General features: G+C 35.9%; 1 protein-coding gene across 2 annotated transcripts in view; it reads right to left on the bottom strand.

The window, feature by feature from the left end:
- MRPL1 (mitochondrial ribosomal protein L1) overlaps positions 1–19113 on the bottom strand; it is a 92341-nt gene that overhangs the window by 29439 nt on the left and 43789 nt on the right. For both annotated transcript variants that reach the window (XM_007998986.3, XM_007998987.3), the window contains one exon: positions 12205–12311. In XM_007998986.3, the coding sequence (XP_007997177.1) occupies positions 12205–12311 (107 nt within the window). The remainder of the gene's footprint in view (positions 1–12204; positions 12312–19113) is intronic.

Below are 19113 nucleotides of genomic sequence, written 5' to 3'. Positions count from 1 at the left end.
CATAGTTAGGAACAGTTTTTGCCACTTAGCAGGCATTCAGAATGTGTGTACATGTGTACTTTGTGAGAGAAAATAGTAAGAAAATAGATAGATAGAAAATAGTAAGGAGGTGCCAGCCCATGTAGAAATAAGGTGCCAGCCCATGTAGAACCATTGAAAAGTTTTTTAACTTTTGCTAGATTTGGTGTAATATGCTGAATTACTAAGTCAAGGAATCAATGGGGCTGGGTGCAGTGGCTCATGCCTGTAATCCTAACTCTTCGGGAGGCCATGGTGGGCAGATCACTTGAAGCCAGGAGTTCAAGACTAGCATGGCCAACCTGGCGGAAACCCATCTCTACTAAAAATACAAAAAATTAGCTGGGTGTGGTGCCAGGCGCCTGTAGTCCCTACCTACTCAGGAGGCTGAGACACAAGAATCAGTTGAACCCAGGAGGTGAAGGTTGCAGTGAGTCAAGTTTGTGCCACTTGTACTCCAGCGTGGGGGACAGAGTAAGTAAGACACTGTCTCAAAAAAAAGGATGAATGGCAAGCAGACGGGTACTATAGAGGGAATAAAAGGAAAATAACCCTTCTTCCTTTAGAAGAAGAGAATTTGTTCTGGACATAGAAGTATGTGCTAATTAGCAGAAGCCAGACTTCCTGTGTTTGTATTTCAACTTTTGCCACTCCAGAATCAAACCTCATGTGATCCCACAGGCAGGTTCCTATAGTCTCTCTGCTCAGCAGTTTTCCCTTTTTCGGGAAAGAGCTTACTAGAGCTACAGCTGTATGAAGCAACAGATCTCAAGACAGTGTGTGATGTTTCATTTCCTTACTTTCTTACCTGAAATGTTATGAATATGGATTAATTTCTCTTTAGATTTTCTTTTGAAAAATGCTATGAACTCAAGGAGTCTGCAATGTTCTAAGATAAAATATCAAAATTCCTTATTTTATGACTTGTCAAAAAATATTATAGTAAAAAGTCATTTTAAAAAGCTTCATTTGTATATACATGTACACTTGAAAGGAATTACTTTGAAATGAAAAAAAGCACAAGTTGATTGAAAATATAGCAATCCTTAACTAAACATACTTTTGAAGACCAAACATTTTTTATAAAATGTGGCAAATTCTACCAAGTTGCTACACGGATAGCAAAGCACTTATAAAGAAACCAAAATTATTTTAAAAAGATAAAAAACTAAGTCACTTTCATAGTGCACTGCACTTCTTTAAAGGTCCAGTGTGCACTACCAATGCTAGTTTGTTTTTATTTCCAACTTTTATTTAACTTGACTAATCCCCAAAGATTTTTTAGTTAGAATTGATTTTAAAATCTAAAACCTATGAAAACTACATTAAGTGTTCTATATTTATGAAACTCTACCCAACTGGATTCAGCCAAAAAAGTCTGCTAATTGATACTAGAAAACACACATATATATAACATGGATCTGATTTTATAGGTTCTTGAATATATATAATAAGTCATGAGAGTTATGTAATTTATTATGGTACTAAATGTTATGAAAGGCTAAAAAAAGCAAATAATAGCCATGCCCTATTTTGTTGATAAATACTTCTTACCACAAGTCCTAATATACCATATTTTACAACTCAAGTAATTTTTTTCCTAGTGGAAAGTTCCATTCTTTGATTACCACTCTCAGCAAATGAAAGAAACCTCAACAACAATGCTATCACATTTCTTTGTTTTTGAAATATGTGAGGTAATCAATATTAACAAAAGTGAAAGGAAAGAACATTTTAGTTTTTGACAAAGTTATTATATATGCCTCTATAAAATGGGGTAGTCAACATTTATAGAAAAATAGAAAGAACCTTTATCTTATAATGAAGGACAAGTGAAGAAAACCAGGCAACAATGTAAGTGACCTTCAATTACACTTAGAAGTGTTCTGGAGAAGCAGACTGAAGGCCAAGTATTTCAAATCATGTAATAAATCTATCAATGAAAAAAAAAAAACAAAGCAAGTTCTGAGAGCCTCAGAGCTAATACAAAATGGATTTGTGGTATATTATAAAATACTAACAGTTGCCCTTTGAAAATTACTTCAAAGTCTCCATTCTGACAAGTTAATGCTACAATATTTGGACATGTTTTAACTTTCTTGAGTAACATCAAACTATACACCTGGCTAAACATTTTTATAAAAAACAGAGGACAAGACAGTTAATTCTGTCATTTTGTGAAATTCCAACAATTAATTCCAGCAATATTATTCCACTTTTAAAAGTTTAGTGTCTCATTGGTTAATTTTATAGACTAAAACTTTCCTACTGATTCATTATATAATTTGAAACGTAGTTTTAATCATTTCTAATTGATCTCAAATTAGAAAATTTTATTTATTCATACATATATATATTCACCCAACAATTATTTATTGAGTACCTGCTATATGTCAGGCAATCTTCTAGGAGTTGGGGATATAACAATAAATAAATAAAAAAAAAAATTGCCTTCAATTTTCTTATTCTTTTAGGATTCCTGGTTCTTCCTCAGCTACGGTAAAACCTTAATTTCTCCCCAAATCTCTCCCCTCTTCCTTTAATCAGGTTTAGCCAGGTACATGATCACATGATCACCCACCTAGCTGCTATAAAACACAGACCTTGAGCTAAGCCATATGACTAAGCTCTGGACCACGGGATAGGGCAAAAGTGATGAGGGCAATAGCTCACATGCTTGTAAGAAACTGCTTATTCTCTACCTCCTCTTGCCTCTTTCATACAGGCTACAATTCAGACATGGTAGTCAGCAAGCTTCAATCACATAGAAAAGAAAACCCTAGAACACTGCAACAACGAAAAAGAGGTGAGGTGGAAACCTTGATCCCTGGATAACCCTGTGGAGCAAAGAAGCCCTGAGCTGAAAACCAATTTAAACTTGGGAGAAAATTAACTTTCTATCAAAGTTAAATCACCATTATTTGGTTTCTTTAAAACAGTTGAATCAATAATTTGTGCTCCATTGATCATTATGCGTGTTATTTTGAAATACGAATGATCCTTTTCTACCTGGTATATATTTTCAAACTCCTCCTAGAACCCACCCTTGACCTACTTGTTCCACTGCTACTCTAAACAATCATTGCTACTTTTCTGTAACTTCTATATCATATATATATGTATATGTATTTTATATATATATACACACACACACACACACGTAAAATTTTTTTTTTTTTTTTTTTTTTTTTGTGATGAAGTCTTGCTCTGTCACCCAGGCTGGAGTGCAGTGGCGCATCTCGGCTCACTGAAACCTCCGCCCTCCGGGTTCAAGCAATACTCCTGCCACAGCCTCCCGGGTGGCTGGGACTACAGGCATGCACCACCATGCCTGGCTAATTTTTGTATTTTTAATAGAGAAGGGGTTTCACCATGCTGGTCAGGCTGGTTTCAAACTCCTGACCTCAGGTGATCTGCCCGCCTTGGCTTCCCAAAGTGCTGGGATCACAGGTGTGAACCACTGCGCCCAGCCCTATATATACATTTCTATTATTATACTTACCACATTTTCCTGTACTTTATTTACATATCTATCTCCCCTACGAGAAGTATTTTTCTTGAGAAAAAAAGGTCATTATATTTTTGTATCACCAGCATTGTGTCTGCATCAGAGTCAGTATTTTTACATATTTGTTAAATAGAACTTACATATTAAGTTGACTGTTTTCTGTTTTTTCTATGGTTAGATTCTAAATGAGCTAACAGTAATTTTACCTGATCAGTGAATAAAGCTTAAGAAAAGTCAAAAAATAAGCGTAATTTTTTAAATACATAGGATCCATTAAAAATCCCTACTATATCATGGGTCAGAAAAACCAGTCCCCTTTTCTACTGGGTAGAAAAGGCTTTCTTTTCAGTAGTTAGCAAATGCCAGGCAATCTCAGTGTTTGTGAACACTTCAAGTTTACAAGCACTCAACTTTCAGTGATCATGGCTCTTGTCAATTTTATTTACCACGCACTTGTAAACAGAGCAGGTGATGGTAGGGGTGAGTCAGAAAGAGTTCACGGTAAAAGGAGTCAATAGGAGACTGCATACACAAAAAAGAGAGTTGTGGAGAATAAGAGTGGGGCTAGGAACGTGAAAGAAATAAGAATGGTGGACAGATGAGGAGATTCAGAATCTTAAGGAGTAAAAGAGAACAACACTGTAACCAAAGAAAATGATGGTAATGTTCACACTGAAATTTTTAAGCTGTTAAAAGTACACATCCGCTCACACTCACACCTATAATGTATCAACTTTCAAACTGACAAAATGTTTAAGTGTGATAATACCCAATGCTGGTGAGGGCATAAAGACACAAGTACTTTTAACACACTGTTGGATAATGATAAATTAGTATAAACATTTTAGAAAGTAATTTAGGAATTCATATAATAAAATTTTCAACACATACTCTATTTCTATAAATTTACCTTATGGATATACTTGGAGAATTTTGGCAATATTTCTTTGCGAAATTTTCATTAAGTATCATTTACAATAGCAAAAATCGGGACACAAACTAACGGCCTATCAATAAGGAACTGATTATGGTATATGATAAAATACAACTCTATGCAGGCATTAAAAAGAATGTGGCAGATCTCTTTGCATCTTTGATGACATTCATACTATATCTTTGAAGACATCCATGCTACACTTTTATCCACAGAAAAGAAAGCTACAGAATAGTATATGTGGCATAATATAAATAAATGAATTTTACGAAGGTGCCTATGTTTATGCCTTAATATTTCTGGAAGAACAAAAATAAAACTGTAAATAGAAATTTCGCAAGAAAACAATTGCAGGGAAAGGGGCTCTGGTGCTTCTTTACATGCATTTGTAAATTACTTTAACTTAACCATGTACATACATTAATTAAAAGCTTTTTAAGTTCCACAAGAAAACTATTTCAGGGAAAGGGGTTCTAGTGTTTCTTTATATGCTTTTGTGAATTATTTGAATTTAACCACATATGCATATTAATTTGAAATTTTTTAAATGTCAAACGTTATCTGGATAGCAGAATTATGACTATATTATTTTCTATATAGCAAACTCAGATAAATCTTTTTAAAATTAATTACTATCTGAAATTAAATTGCTATTTAGAATATAAACAGTGGCCAGGTACATATGTCTCAACTTCATCTTTTGAGAATCTGCCTTAGTTTCATTTCTGTTTCATGGAAAGAGCCATTGGGGGAAAAAGGTTGAAGAAATGTACTTTTTCTCCTCTGTAGCTCTTTATTTTCAGTTTTATACTCTAAGACTTTTCCCTTTTATCTGATCCTTTGGCAACTTGCTTTTATCCCAACCAATTATGCTTCATGCTATGACAGAAAATAAACGGTGTCTATGTGATAGCAATATAACTGATTAAAAAACAACATATTCCAATAACTTGTTCTGTCTTCATGATGTTCAACACATCATCTTAATGACATTTTCACTGATATGAGCATTTGATAGCATAAAGACATAACCAGTTTCATGACTATGTAAGTTACAGGTACAAATGGTAGGAAATACTAAGAACAAAACTAAGGCCAAGCACAGTGGCTTGTGCCTGTAATCCCATAACTTTGCAAGGCTGAGGTGGGCAGATCACTTGAGCCCAGGAGTTCGAGACCAGCCTAGGCAACATGGCAAAACCCCATCTCTACAAAAAATACAAAAATTAGCTAGGCATGGTGGCACACACCTGTAGTCCCAGCTACTGGGTGAAGGAGCTGAGATCAGAGGATCACTTGAACCTGGCAGGGAGCTGAGATCATGCCACTACACTCCAGCCTGGGTGATACAGTAAGACTCTGTCTAAAAAACAAGAAAAGAGAAGCAAAAAAACCTAATTTACCTGAAAGTACTGCTGACAAATGTTAGATATTGGCTGACTATAAGAGCATTAGTATACACAGTTTTGATATACAAAAGCATTAGTGGCTGAGTTCTAACATCTAAGATACTAATCCTCAAGTTAAATAATTAAGAAAGATCATTCAACTGATTATATTTAGCACATTGATAAAGAAGGAAAACTATAAACTACTTAAGATCAATTCCGTATTACATCAATACTAGAAATGGATCTTGAAGCACAGAATCATAACACAGGACATCAAGATGATTTAACTACAGTGAGAGTCTCTCCTGTACAGGTAGTAGACACAAAACTAATCCATTTCACTCTCCCAAAACACATCTTTCTAGATCAGAAGTCAGCAAATCTTTTCTGTAAAGAGCCAGATAGTGAATGATTTAGGCTTTGCAGGCCATATGCAGGCTCTGTAGCATATGCTTTATTTTTTACAACCTTTAAAACTGTAAAGACCATTGTCAGCTCACAGGCTATACAAAAACAGGCCACAGCCATAACCAGATTTGGCCCCTGGTTGTCATTTATTGACCTCTGTTCTAGATATCTTCCTTTTATCCAAGTAAGGACACTTATTAGGCATGTGATAACGTCAGTGCCCTTTTATCTGCTGCACTCATTCTATATCAATTTATCATATTATATTGGCTACAAATACACACACACACACACACAAATATCACATCTTCAATATTTTCAACTGCATAAGAAGAATAATTTCACTCAAGGAAACTTCATTAAATTGCTGTAAAATCGTTTCTAAATTTTTAACTATCAGATAATTCTAACAATAAAATTTACAGAACAATTATTTTGCATAATACAATGGTATAGTTTTTTACTACTTTGTAAAAGTAAAACTTTGTTTTACTTTTGTAAAACTTGACATACTGCACATTTTTAATGTTATTGAGGCATACTTTGCATATACTATTTACCATTTTCTGATGTAAAATTCAATGTTTCTTAGTAAGTTGATTGAGTTGTGCAACCATCACCATAAATCAGTTTGAAAACATTATCACCCCAATACGAACATGCACACTTAGCGTTAATACCTGTTTCCTCCCACCCCTCCTATGCAACTACTAATCTTTTTGTCTTTATACTTTGATTTTTCTGAATATTTTATATAAATGGTATCATACAGCAAGTAGTTTCTGTGTCTGGCTTCTTTGCCTAAGCACAATATTCTTGAGGTTTATCCATGTTGTAACATGTATTCATAGTTTATTCTTTTATGTTGTTACATAGTATTCCATTGGATATGCTCCACATTCTTAATGTGTACAATTCACTAAGCCTTGACTTATGTATACACACATGCAACAATCACCAGTCAGAATAACATAACAATCACTCCCAAAATTTACTGTGTGCCTTTGTAATTCTTCCTTCCCGCCCCTCTTCATCCACCTCTGTCCCCAAGGCAACCACTGGTCTGCTTTCTGTCACCATACATTAGTTTGCATTTGCCAGAATTTTATACAAAAGGAATCATATAGGATGTGCTCCCTTTTTTCTAACTTCTTTCACTCAGCACAATTATTTTGAAATCCATCAATATTGTAGAATGTATCAAGTTAATTTCTTTTTATTACTGAAGAGTTTTTTTTTTATATTCAACTGCAGTGAACATTTGGAAATTTTCCAGTTTGGGGCTATCACAAATAAATCTGATATGAACCCTTGCTTACAAGTCTTTGTATGGATACATGTTTTCATTTCTCCTGAGTAAATTATCTAAAAGTGGAATGGCAGGATCATATAGTAGGTGGATGTTCAATTTTAAAAAACTGCCAAACTGTTTGCCAAAGAGGTTGCATCATTTAACATACCCACAAACGCTGTAAGAGTGCTCAAGTCCCACCACATCCTTACAACACTTGGTATGGCCAGTCTTTTTAACTTTATTCATTCCAAATAGATGTGTGTTATCCCATCATGGTTTTCATTTACATTTACATTTCCTAACAATTAAAGATGCTGAGCATCTTTCCAAGTGTTTGTCATCTATGTATCTCCATAGTAAGGTGTGTTCAAATCTTTTCTGATTTTTAAAATTGGGTAATTTTATTATTGAGTTTTTGACAGTTCTTTATATATTTGGAATTTATTAGATACATGATTTTCAAATATTTTTCCCAGTCTGTAATTTGTCTTTTCATTCCCTAACAGTGTCTTTTAAAGAGCAGAAGTTTTTAATTTTTACAGAGTGATTTATCAATTTCTTCTTTTATGGATCATACTTTTTGTGTCTTATCTAAGAAATCATTCCCTAACCCAACTTTCTTTTCTCAAAGTTTTATCACTTTAGGCTTTACATTTAGGTCTTTGATTCATTTTTACTTAATTATTATATATGTCTTGAAGTATTGGTCAGATTTCATTTTATGACATACAGATATCCAACTGTTTCAGTACTGTTTGTTGAAAGAACTATCCTTTCTCCAGAAAAAAATGCCATTGTACCTTGTGGAAAATCAGTTGTTCACATGTTTCATCTTTCTTTTTAGACTCTCTATTCTATTCCATTAACTGTTTTCTTTTGATATGAATACCACATTGTCTTAATTACTGCAGCTTTATAAATCTTGAAATCAGGTAGACTTCCAACTTTGTTCTTTTTCAAAGAAGTTGTCTTAACTATTCTAGACACTTTGCATTTTTCTATGAATTTTAGAATCAACTAGTCAGTTTCTACAAAAATGTTGACTGGTACTTTGACTGAGAATGCTATGAATCTATAGATTACCTTGGAGAAAATTGACATTTTTAACAATATTGAGTCTACTGATCCATAAATAAGGCATATAGTCACCATTTATTTAATTTTTTTATTTTTCTTAACTGTGTTTTAAAGTTTTTGATGTATGGATCTTCAACATCTTTGTCAGATTTACCCCTAAGTATTTAATATATTTGCTATTACTACAAATGGCATCTGTTGCTTTTTCATTTCAGTTTCTAATTGTTCCTTGCTGTTATACAGAAACAATTTATTTTTGTACATTGAGCTTCTACCTTCAACCTTAGCTAACTCACTTCGTTCTTCTAGTAGTTAGAACATGTAATCTGTGAATAATGACAGTTTCACTTCTTCCATTCGAATCTAGTTGACTTTTTATCTCTGTTTCTTGCCTGATTGCGCTGCCTAGAAGCCCCAGATCAATGTTGAAAAGAGGCAGCAGTGAGAGGGATGTCCTTGTCTTGTTCCTGATCTTAGGAGAAATGCAATATTCAGTGTTTCACTACTAAATATGATGTCAGCTTTGGCCTTTTTTAGACATTTTTTTACAGGTTAAGGACATGGACTTCTATCCCAGTTTGCTGAGACTTTTTAATCAAAAACAGATACTGGATTCTGTCAAATGCTTTCTCTGCATCCACTGAGACACTCATATGGTTTTTGTTTTTTACTTTCTTAATATGGTGAACTGTAATGATTAATTGTTGAATGTTAAACTAACCTTGCATTCCTAGAATAAACCCTACTTGACCTTTTTATATATTGCTGGATTCTATTTGCTAAAATTTAGTTTACAATTGTTACATCTATGTTCACGAATGATACTGCATTGTCGTTTTCTTTGTCTGGTTTTCATATCAAATAATGTTGATTGTTTTAAGTAGGAGGGTAAATTAGGTCCCTGTTACTCTCCCTTAGCCAGAAGTACTCTGCTAAATGGTAATTATGTTATTATCTCATCTATTCCTTCCTAGTTTAGAAGGTACATATTATTACCATCATTTTATATACAGGAGAAATGGGAAATGGGGAAAAATTGAGGCTCAGAGAGCAAGGGGGTACAGCTCTTTCTAGCTGGAACAAAGGTTTGAATCAAGACAGTAGGAATCTAAAACCCACTCAACCTTCTACTATACTGCAATACTTAAACAGTGTTCAAAAAACATCTCTTTAAACACATAATTTTTCATTAAGAAATTATATCTCCAAAAAATCCAAGTAGTCTGATCTACTAGTTAGTGATCTACTACTTAGTGATTAAGACCTATGTCTTAATCGCTATGGCATTTGTTGAAAAAAATGAACGTGATATCATGGTTTCTTATATTCCAAGTCAGGATCTACATAAACTATTAACTACTGAATATACTGAAAACCTTACTTAAGATAGATTCAATCCAGCCACAAAGAGCCTTATAAGGATATTCCACAGTACCAAAAGGCCAACCAAAACAAACCAATAGATGTTACTATTTTAAAATTTTATGTAATCTTCAAAACCACATAATGAAATAATTACTATTATACATATTTTATAGATGAGGAAATTTGAGACACAACAACATTAAGAAACTTGCTTAAAGTCTGCCATCTCTGAAGTAGCTGAACAGGTATTCAAACTCAAGTCTCTACAACTTCAGAATAGATTCTTAAAATTTGTATTTTATGTTTCATTTGTTTGGTTTTTCAATTACAATGTTGTCAACCCTAAGAAACAAGAAGTGCTACCAAAGGCCTTTTGGGGAACAAGGAAATTCCAACATTAGACTGGAGCAGAGCTCAGTGCCAAATAAACTGGAGCTGAGCTTCGATGGTAATGATGGCAAGCTGGGGTTTCCCAATCTTCAACTAGATTAAACCTGCTTTGCTCCATTTCTTTCTTTTTTTTTTTTTGAGATGGAGTCTCCCTCTGTTGCCCAGGCTGGAGTGCAGTGGCACAATCTCCGCTTACTGCAAGCTCCGCCTCCCGGGTTCACACCATTCTCCTGCCTCAGCCGCCTGAGTAGCTGGGACTACAGGCACCTGCCACCTCGCCTGGCTTATTTTTTGTATTTTTAGTAGAGACGGGGTTTCACCGTGTTAGCCAGGATGGTCTCGATCTCCTGACCTCGTGATCCGCCTGCCTCAGCCTCCCAAAGTGCTGGGATTACAGGCGTGAGCCACCACGCCCGGCCACTTTGCTCCATTTCTAAAGCAAGTTTTCTTGTTTTTTTTGACCATAAAACTAGCTGAGAAGCCTCACATGGTGGCATACATTTGTAGTCCCATCTACCCAGAAGGCTAATGAAGGATTGAGCACAGGAGTTTGAGGCCAGAATGGGCAATATAGCACCCAGCTTTTTCTTTACCTTCTGGTCTGTTTTGTTTGAGACGGTCTCACTCTGTAACCTTGGTGATCCCAGGGATCACCTCAGCCTCCCAAGTAGCTGGACTACAGGTGCATGCCACCACACTCAACTAATTTTTTTGTATTTTTTATAGAGACGGGGTTTCGCCATGTTGCCTAGGCTGTGTGACTCAGGTTTTTCTATATTTCTGATGACCTGCGTGGGCATAGCTCAATGAGTTTGGACTACTAGCTACTGACTATAATGCAGAACTCCCCTTAAAAAGTAAGGGGGGAAGGCAAAGAGAAAGAATAATAGCTATTCAAATAATTCCAGTCACGAGGCAAGATGGTATAGGGATAAACAGCCTGGACTCAAGGAAAGTGCCAAGATTCAAATGCTTATTCTGCCTCATAGTAGCTGTGAGACCTTGGAAAACTTATTTAACTTCTCTGGGCATTCATGCCTTCATCTATAAGATAGGGCAATCATTTTACCTCTCATATGGCTAACAATTAAAAGACAGAATATATAAAAATTGTTTAGAATAGCACCTGACACTTGGTAGGTCCTGTTTAAATTTTGCTATCAACTTATGAATTACTGTTATTCTTATAGTAAATGAACAAGAAAAAAATTACATATGTTGGATAGGCACTTTAGAGATTCTTTAGTATAAATAACTTGAATGTTTGTAATGACAATATATTTTAAAATACAGTCCTAGAAATGTGGCATATCTATATTAGTGTCCTAAAAATGGCTTTGGAAACTGATTTCCAGCATCTTCTAAAAACAGGCAAACAATTTTAAAAACATTAGCAGAGAAAATTGGACATAAAGCAAATTACTCAATTCCACTAAAGTAGTATTGAACACCTACTATGTGCTCAGCATTATGCAATCTTGATTAGGGGGACATACAAAATCTAAACCCTATTCTCAATAAGCTTAAAATATAATACATAAATACAAAAGTGTATACATAAAACAGATAAATAAGGCAAAGGACAAGTAAATGTGACAGTAGCACATAACTCTGCAAGAAATTCTCAAGTACCATTAAAATTTATGAGTTTAACTTATAGAATTAAAAAAGTATCTATGTGTATGTTTAATGCCATTCTTAATGCTAGTGCCAAGAACAAGTCCAAATGATTGGTATTTTATAATATTAAAAATTATTAAGGAATTACTTGAACAACAAAAAAAAAGAGGGTTATTCGATAATTTTCATTGTAACTTACTCTTGCTATTTTGGTCTGCAGAAAATTCTCCCTTTCTTCATCTACCTTAATTTCGTGTCCATTTTTGAAGAATTCAAGCATTTTGGGGATGTCACGGCCAATGGAATCTAGTTAGAATAAAATCCACAATTATCATTCCAAATAAGTAGTAAAAATTACTGAATAAAAGAAACACATATCTCATGTGAAGACACAGCAAACAAATAGTGGCAGATAAACTTCAGTTCCAAAGAGCTCTGTTTCCCAGTGTTCATGCTCTTGTGTGATCTCCTCTCATTGCATGTGAATGAAACTTGCAACTTGCTTCAAACCAAGAGACAGAATAATCATGTGTACATAATTATATTACATAAAGCTATAATGCCTGTCTTGGAAAAGACTCTCTTCCTTATTGGCTTTGAAGAAACAAGCTGCAATGCTGTGAGCTGCCATATGGAGAGGGCCACAGGGCAACAAGCTGAGAGCAGTCTCAAGCTAACAGCCAGTAAGAAACTGAAGCCCTGTGCCCAGTAGCCTACAGGAACTGAATTCTGCCAACTGTGTAAGTCTGGAAGCAAATCCATCGCCCATTGAGTCTAAGATGAAACCACCTCTCTGGCCAACACCTTGAGTGGAGCTCTGTGAGACCCTTAAGCAGAGAACCCCACTCAGCTACACATACATTCCTGACACATAGAAATGGTGAGATAATAAATGTGTGTTGTTCCAAGCAACTGTTTGTGGTAATATTGTTGCACCACTATGGATAACACATAAGTATATGCAATAATAATATATAGCATACATTAAAAACACAGATGACATAATGAAATCAAATCTATAAAATAAACTATGGCAAAAGATAACAGCAGCCAAGCATGATGGCTCACGCCTGTAATCCCAGCACTCTGAGAGGCCGAGGCAGGCAGATCACCTGAAGTCAGGAGTTCAAGACCAGCCTGGCCAACAAGGTGAAATCCTGTTTCTACTAAAAATACAAAAACTAGCTGGATATGGTGGTGCACACCTGTAATCCCAGCTACTTGGGAGGCTGAGACAGGAGAATTGCTTGAACTCAAGAGGCGGAGGTAGCAGTGAGCCGAGACTGTGCCACTGCACTCCAGCCTAGGCGGCAGAGTGAGACTGTCAAAAAAGAATAATAATAACAGTACAGTCTTGAAATCTTTTAAGAACCTTCTACCTACCATAAAGAAGTGGAAAAAAAAAAAAACAACTAAAAAGCAGAAACATTTAGCAGTGGAAACAATATCATAATGAATGATACAGTGTAGAGGTAGCTCATTAATATGCAAATGGTTATAGAAACTGGCATGAGTTTCTATAGTCAGACATGGTGGCAGGCACCTGTAATCCCAGCTACTCAGGAAGCTGAGACAGGAGAATCACTTGAACCTGGGAGGCAGAGGTTGCAGTGAGCTGAGACTGAGCCACTGCACTCCAGCCTGGCAGCCTGGGCAACAGAGCAAGATTCTGTCTCAAAAAAAAGAAAAGAAAAGAAACCAGCCTGAGAGGCCAGGCATGGTGGCTCATGCCTGTAATCCCAGCACTTTGGGAGGCTGAGGCGGGCAGATTACTTGAGGCTGGGAGTTCGAGACCAGTCTGGCCAACATGGCGAAATCTCATCTCTACTAAAAATACAAAAATTGGACGGGCGTGGTGGCTCAAGCCTGTAATCCCAGCACTTTGGGAGGCCGAGATGGGCGGATCACGAGGTCAGGAGACTGAGACCATCCTGGCTAACACGGTGAAACCCCTTCTCTACTAAAACATACAAAAAAAAAAACAAGCCGGGCGAGGTGGCGGGCGCCTGTATTCCCAGCTACTCGGGAGGCTGAGGCAGGAGAATGGCGTAAACCCGGGAGGCGGAGCTTGCAGAGAGCTGAGATCCCGCCACTGCACTCCAGCCTGGGCGCCAGAGCGAGACTCCGTTTCAAAAAAAAAAAAAAAGAATTTTCAAAGGATCATACAAGAGACTATAATATAAACTATTACTCTCCTAAGATTTGGTCATTATCATTTTAACACAAATTTAATAAACAAAAATACAGTATATTCCACTATACCATAACTTAACTTGAAAATTTAATTCTATGCACAGAAACATGTGAATTATTTAAAGGGTAAGATATAGAATGAAGACTGTGCCACTGAAGAGACACCACTCCCACCATGCTCAAGCAAGTCTTCCATAGGTAAGTCAATGTGAGGAACTCATTACATAGAGAGCACGGCATACCCTCAGCATACATTACTCCTAGGATTATCTCAGTAGTTGTTCATTTGGCTCAGGAGCACTATAGCTATAAGTGAAAGCAACTACCCATGGGCAATTTACAGTCTAATTGGGAGATAATGGATATACAAATGAATAATTACTAAAAAATACGAAGATTTTTCAGTATCACAGTCTGATGTAACTGAGTACTAAACAGTATGATAAAATTGTATACTAGTAAACAGTAAGATGCTAATGGTGGTATACAAAAAACAGATACCTGGTTAAACCATCTATATTTAAATTTCTTTACTTAAATATATTTTTTAAGTTTGTTTTCATAAGAACAGTGCCTTGTACATAATAAAAGCTCAAGAATTATTTAGTGACTGACCTAAATCTAAGCCCACAACACTGCCTGCCTTCCTGTCACTATGGGTAAACTGTCTATGCCCCTAACAAATGTCGTACCTCTTCATTTCTGTGCTCACCCCCACTTGTACTCACCCATAAAAGGACACTGCTCCTCCCTTCTTTCCTCTACATTGTCGATTTTTCCCTGCTTCCCTAGACAATCTTCATTAGCTTACAAACTTGCTATAAAACCTTCCTTTTCAAAATAAAATAAACACGTCTCCTATGTTGCCTTCCAGTTACCACCCAACATTCCTCTTAATGTAAGTTCTCAAAAAAAAAGCCATCTCTATTTCCTCTCCTTCTATTTTCTCTTATACCTACTTCAGTAACCTTCATATTGGCAAATCCAGTAGTCATTTCTCAGTGTTCCTCTGACTTGACCTACTAGCAGCAGTTCACAGTGTAATCTGTCCTCTTCCTACAGTATCTTGACTTGTCCTCTGAAACACGATTCTCACTGGCTATTTCATCTCATTTTAAGGGCTGAACCACCCACCCTCACTTACCTGCCTTCCAAAGGTTGAACTACCTGAGGGATCAGTCATGTTACTTCTCTTATCCTATCCATGCACACCTTCCTAACTGATCTCATGCAGACACGTGGCTTTAAATACCATCTAACAACTGATAATTTCTAAATTTTTATCTCCAGCCACAATCTCCCTTATGATTTCCAACCACCAACTTGATATCTCTACCTAGATGCAGGCAAATTATTAGTAAGGAGTAAATAGGACAAATGTCTCCTGGAAGAATAAACAAATAAAGGACTTCATAATTTTGAGCCTGATATCGTATTGATGATGTAATGGTAATAAAGAGAGAAAGAACTGGACTCAAGAAGAAAAGAGAAACAGTTCTGCATTAAAACATACTGAAGTGAAGGTCTGATGGAATATCAAAAAATATATACATTTGTATAGTTAGAAAAAAGGAACCAGAAAAAATGTGATAGATTGAAGATGATATAGATTTTAGTTTTTAAGGTAGCTCCATCCTAAAACATAAATAAAAATTCCTTCCTTTGACCTTATATATTCTTTCTTCTTTGTCTAATTTGCATTTCTCCAATGATCAAAATGTTTAGTATTATTTCATCTGTTTAATGGCCAATTACATATATTCTTTTTTTTTTTTTTGAGATGGAGTCTCACTCTGTCGCCCAGGCTGGAGTACAGTGGTACGATCTCAGTTCCCTGCAACCTCTGCCTCCTGGGTTCAGGCAATTCTCCTGCCTCAGCCTCCCAAGTAGCTAGGATTACAGGTGTGTGCCACTGCATCCGGCTAATTTTTGTATTTTTAGTAGAAACAGGGTTTCACCATGTTGGCCAGGCTGGTCTTGAACTCCTGACCTCAGGTGATCCGCCTGCCTCAGCCTCCCAAAGTGTTGGGATTACAGGCATGAGCCATTGTGCCTGGCCACATATGTTCTTTTCTACAATACCTACTCAACTCTTTTGCCCCTTTTAAAAAAAATTAGGTTGACAGTCTTACTGAGTTATGAGTTCTTTATATATCATGGATACAGGTTCTTGGTCAGAGCTATGTGTGGCAAATATTTTCCCCTCATCTATCACTTGCCTTTTCATTTTCTTAGGGGTACCTATCCATGAGCAAAAATTTTTAATTTTGATTAAGTCCAAATTAGCAATTTTTTCTTCTATAGCTCATGCTTTTTGTGTCCTAAGAAATATTTACTTAATCCAACACCATGAAGATTTTCTCCTAGAAAATTTTCTTCTAGAATTTCATGACTTTATCTTTTACGTTTAGGTCTATGATTCATTTTGGGTTAATTTCTGTGTTTGATGTGAGGAAAGACTTATCCAGTTATTTCAGCAAAATTCATTGAAAAAATTATTCTTTTTCTACATAACCTTGACACCTTTGCTGAAAATCAGTTGACCATATAAGTTTTGGTTCATTTCTGAACCTCAGTGTTTGAACTATATTCATTTATCCTTTATACCATACCACACTGTCTTGATTACTGTAGCTCTATGATAAAGTCTTACATCTCAAACTGTGTTCTTCCTTTTAAAAATCATTTTCTCTTTTAAATTTTTTTTTTTTTTTTTTTTTGAGACAGAGTCTTACTCCATCACCCGGGCTAGAGTGCAGTGGTGCGATCCCGGCTCACTGCAACTGCCGCCTCCTAGGTTCAAGTGATTCTCCTGCCTCAACCTCCTAAGTAGCTGGGATTATAAGCATGTGTCACCACATTCAGCTAATTTTTGTATTTTTAGTAGAGATGGGGTTTCACCACATTGGCCATGCTGTTCTCAAACTCCCAACCTCAAGTGATTCACTTGCCTCAGCCTCCCATACTGCTGGGATTACAAGTGTGAACCAGCACACCCGGACAATTTTTTTTTTTTTTTTTTTTAAAGACACAGTCTTGCTTTGTCACAGGATGGACTGCAGTGGCATGATCTCAGCTCACTGCAGCCTCAATCTCCTGGGCTCGAGTAGTCCTCTCACCTCGGCCTCCCAAGTAGCTGGGACTGCAGGCACATGCCACCACACCCAGTTGATTTTTTTTTTTTTTTTTTTTTTTTTTTAAGTAGAGATTTGGTTTTGCTATTTTGCCCAGGTTGGTCTTGAATTCCCGAACTCATGAAATCCTCCTGCCTCGGCCTCCCAAAGTGCTGGGATTACAGGTGTGAGTGTGCCACAGTGCCCAGCCTAAAATCATTTTTTCCATTCTAGGTTCGCTGTATTTCCATTTAAACATGAGAATGAGTTTTGTTTTGTTTTGTTTTGTTTTTTAAGCTTTCTGGGAGTGTGGCTGGGATTACATTCAATCTATAGAAAAAATAAGCTTATCTTAATAATATGCTTTCAAATCCACCACTATGGTATATCCCTCTATTAACTTGCAGCAACATTTACCAGTTTTCTATGAAAGGTCTTACACAGCTTCTGTTAAATTTCCTCTTAAATATTTTTATTTCTTTATGCTCATGTAAATGGAACTGTTTTAGAAATTTCAGTTTGACTGTAGGTTGGTTACATATAGAAATACCGTTGATTTTCATGCATGGACCTTCTATCCTATAACCTCGTTAAATTCACTAATTAGAATTCACTTACTAAAATAGCTTAGTATCATCTGGGAATAAAAAAAGATCTATTTTTTCCTTTCCCTTATGTATGCCCTTTATTTCACTGACCTCCAGTACAATGTTGAACATAAGCATTGACAGCAGAGATCTTTGCCTTGTTCCCGATCTTAGGTAGAAAGCATTCCTTCTCAATGATCTCACCATTAAGAATGTTGCTTTTTCACAGATGTGCTGTGTCAAGTTGGGGAATTTCACTTACATTTCTAGTATTCTGAGAGTTATTATTGCCAAAATGTTTCTTTCTTTTTTTTTTTTTAGAAAGCGGGTCTCATTATGTTGCCCTGGCTAGAGTGCAGTGGCTACGCACAGGTACAATCATAATGCACTGCTACCCTGAACTCCTAGCCACAAGGGATCCTCCCATCTCAGTCTCTCAAGTGGCTGGAATGACAGGCATATGCCACTGTGCCCAGCTAATTTAGCCTTTAAAACTATAAATTTCCTTTTAAATACTGCTTCAGCTGCATCCCACAAGTTCTGACATGTTGAGTTTTCAGTATCATTCAGTTTAAGACAGTCTTTGATTTCTTTTTTGATCAATGAGTTATTTAGTAGTGGGCTTTTTCATTTTAATGTATTTGGAGATTTTTCATGGTTACTGATTTCTAATTTAACTCAGTTGCAATCAGAACACATATGTATGTGACTTCAATTCTTTTACATTCATAAATTTAAGACTTAATATACTAAGACTTGCCTTATAACTCAGCAAATGGTCTACCATGGTGAATGTTCAACACCAAACAACATTTGCTGTTGTTGGGTGTTTTATAGATAGCAGCTAGGCTAAGATGACTAAGAGTGTTGTTCAAATCTTTTACATCCTTACTAATTTCCTGTGTATATGTTCTATCAGTTACTGAGAAGAATATTAAAATCTCCAACTGTACTTGATTAGTCTATTTCTCCTTTCAATTCTGTTAGGTTTTGCTTCATGTATTTTGAAGCTTTATTTTAAGATGAGTCTTAATATTATTATAGAATATCCGTATTTTTCTCTAATAATAATCGTAGTCTTAAAAGTCTATTTTGTCTGATATTAATATACAATCCAACTCTCTAATGCTTACAGTTTTTATGGTATATCTTTATCCACCATTTTACTTTCAGCCTATTTGTGTGTTTGAAATCTCTGCCTTTTGGAGTGTATGG

Source organism: Chlorocebus sabaeus, chromosome 7, assembly GCF_047675955.1.
Source record: "Chlorocebus sabaeus isolate Y175 chromosome 7, mChlSab1.0.hap1, whole genome shotgun sequence".
NCBI classification, from domain to species: Eukaryota; Metazoa; Chordata; class Mammalia; order Primates; family Cercopithecidae; genus Chlorocebus; species Chlorocebus sabaeus.
This window is presented reverse-complemented; position numbering and strand designations above follow the sequence as displayed.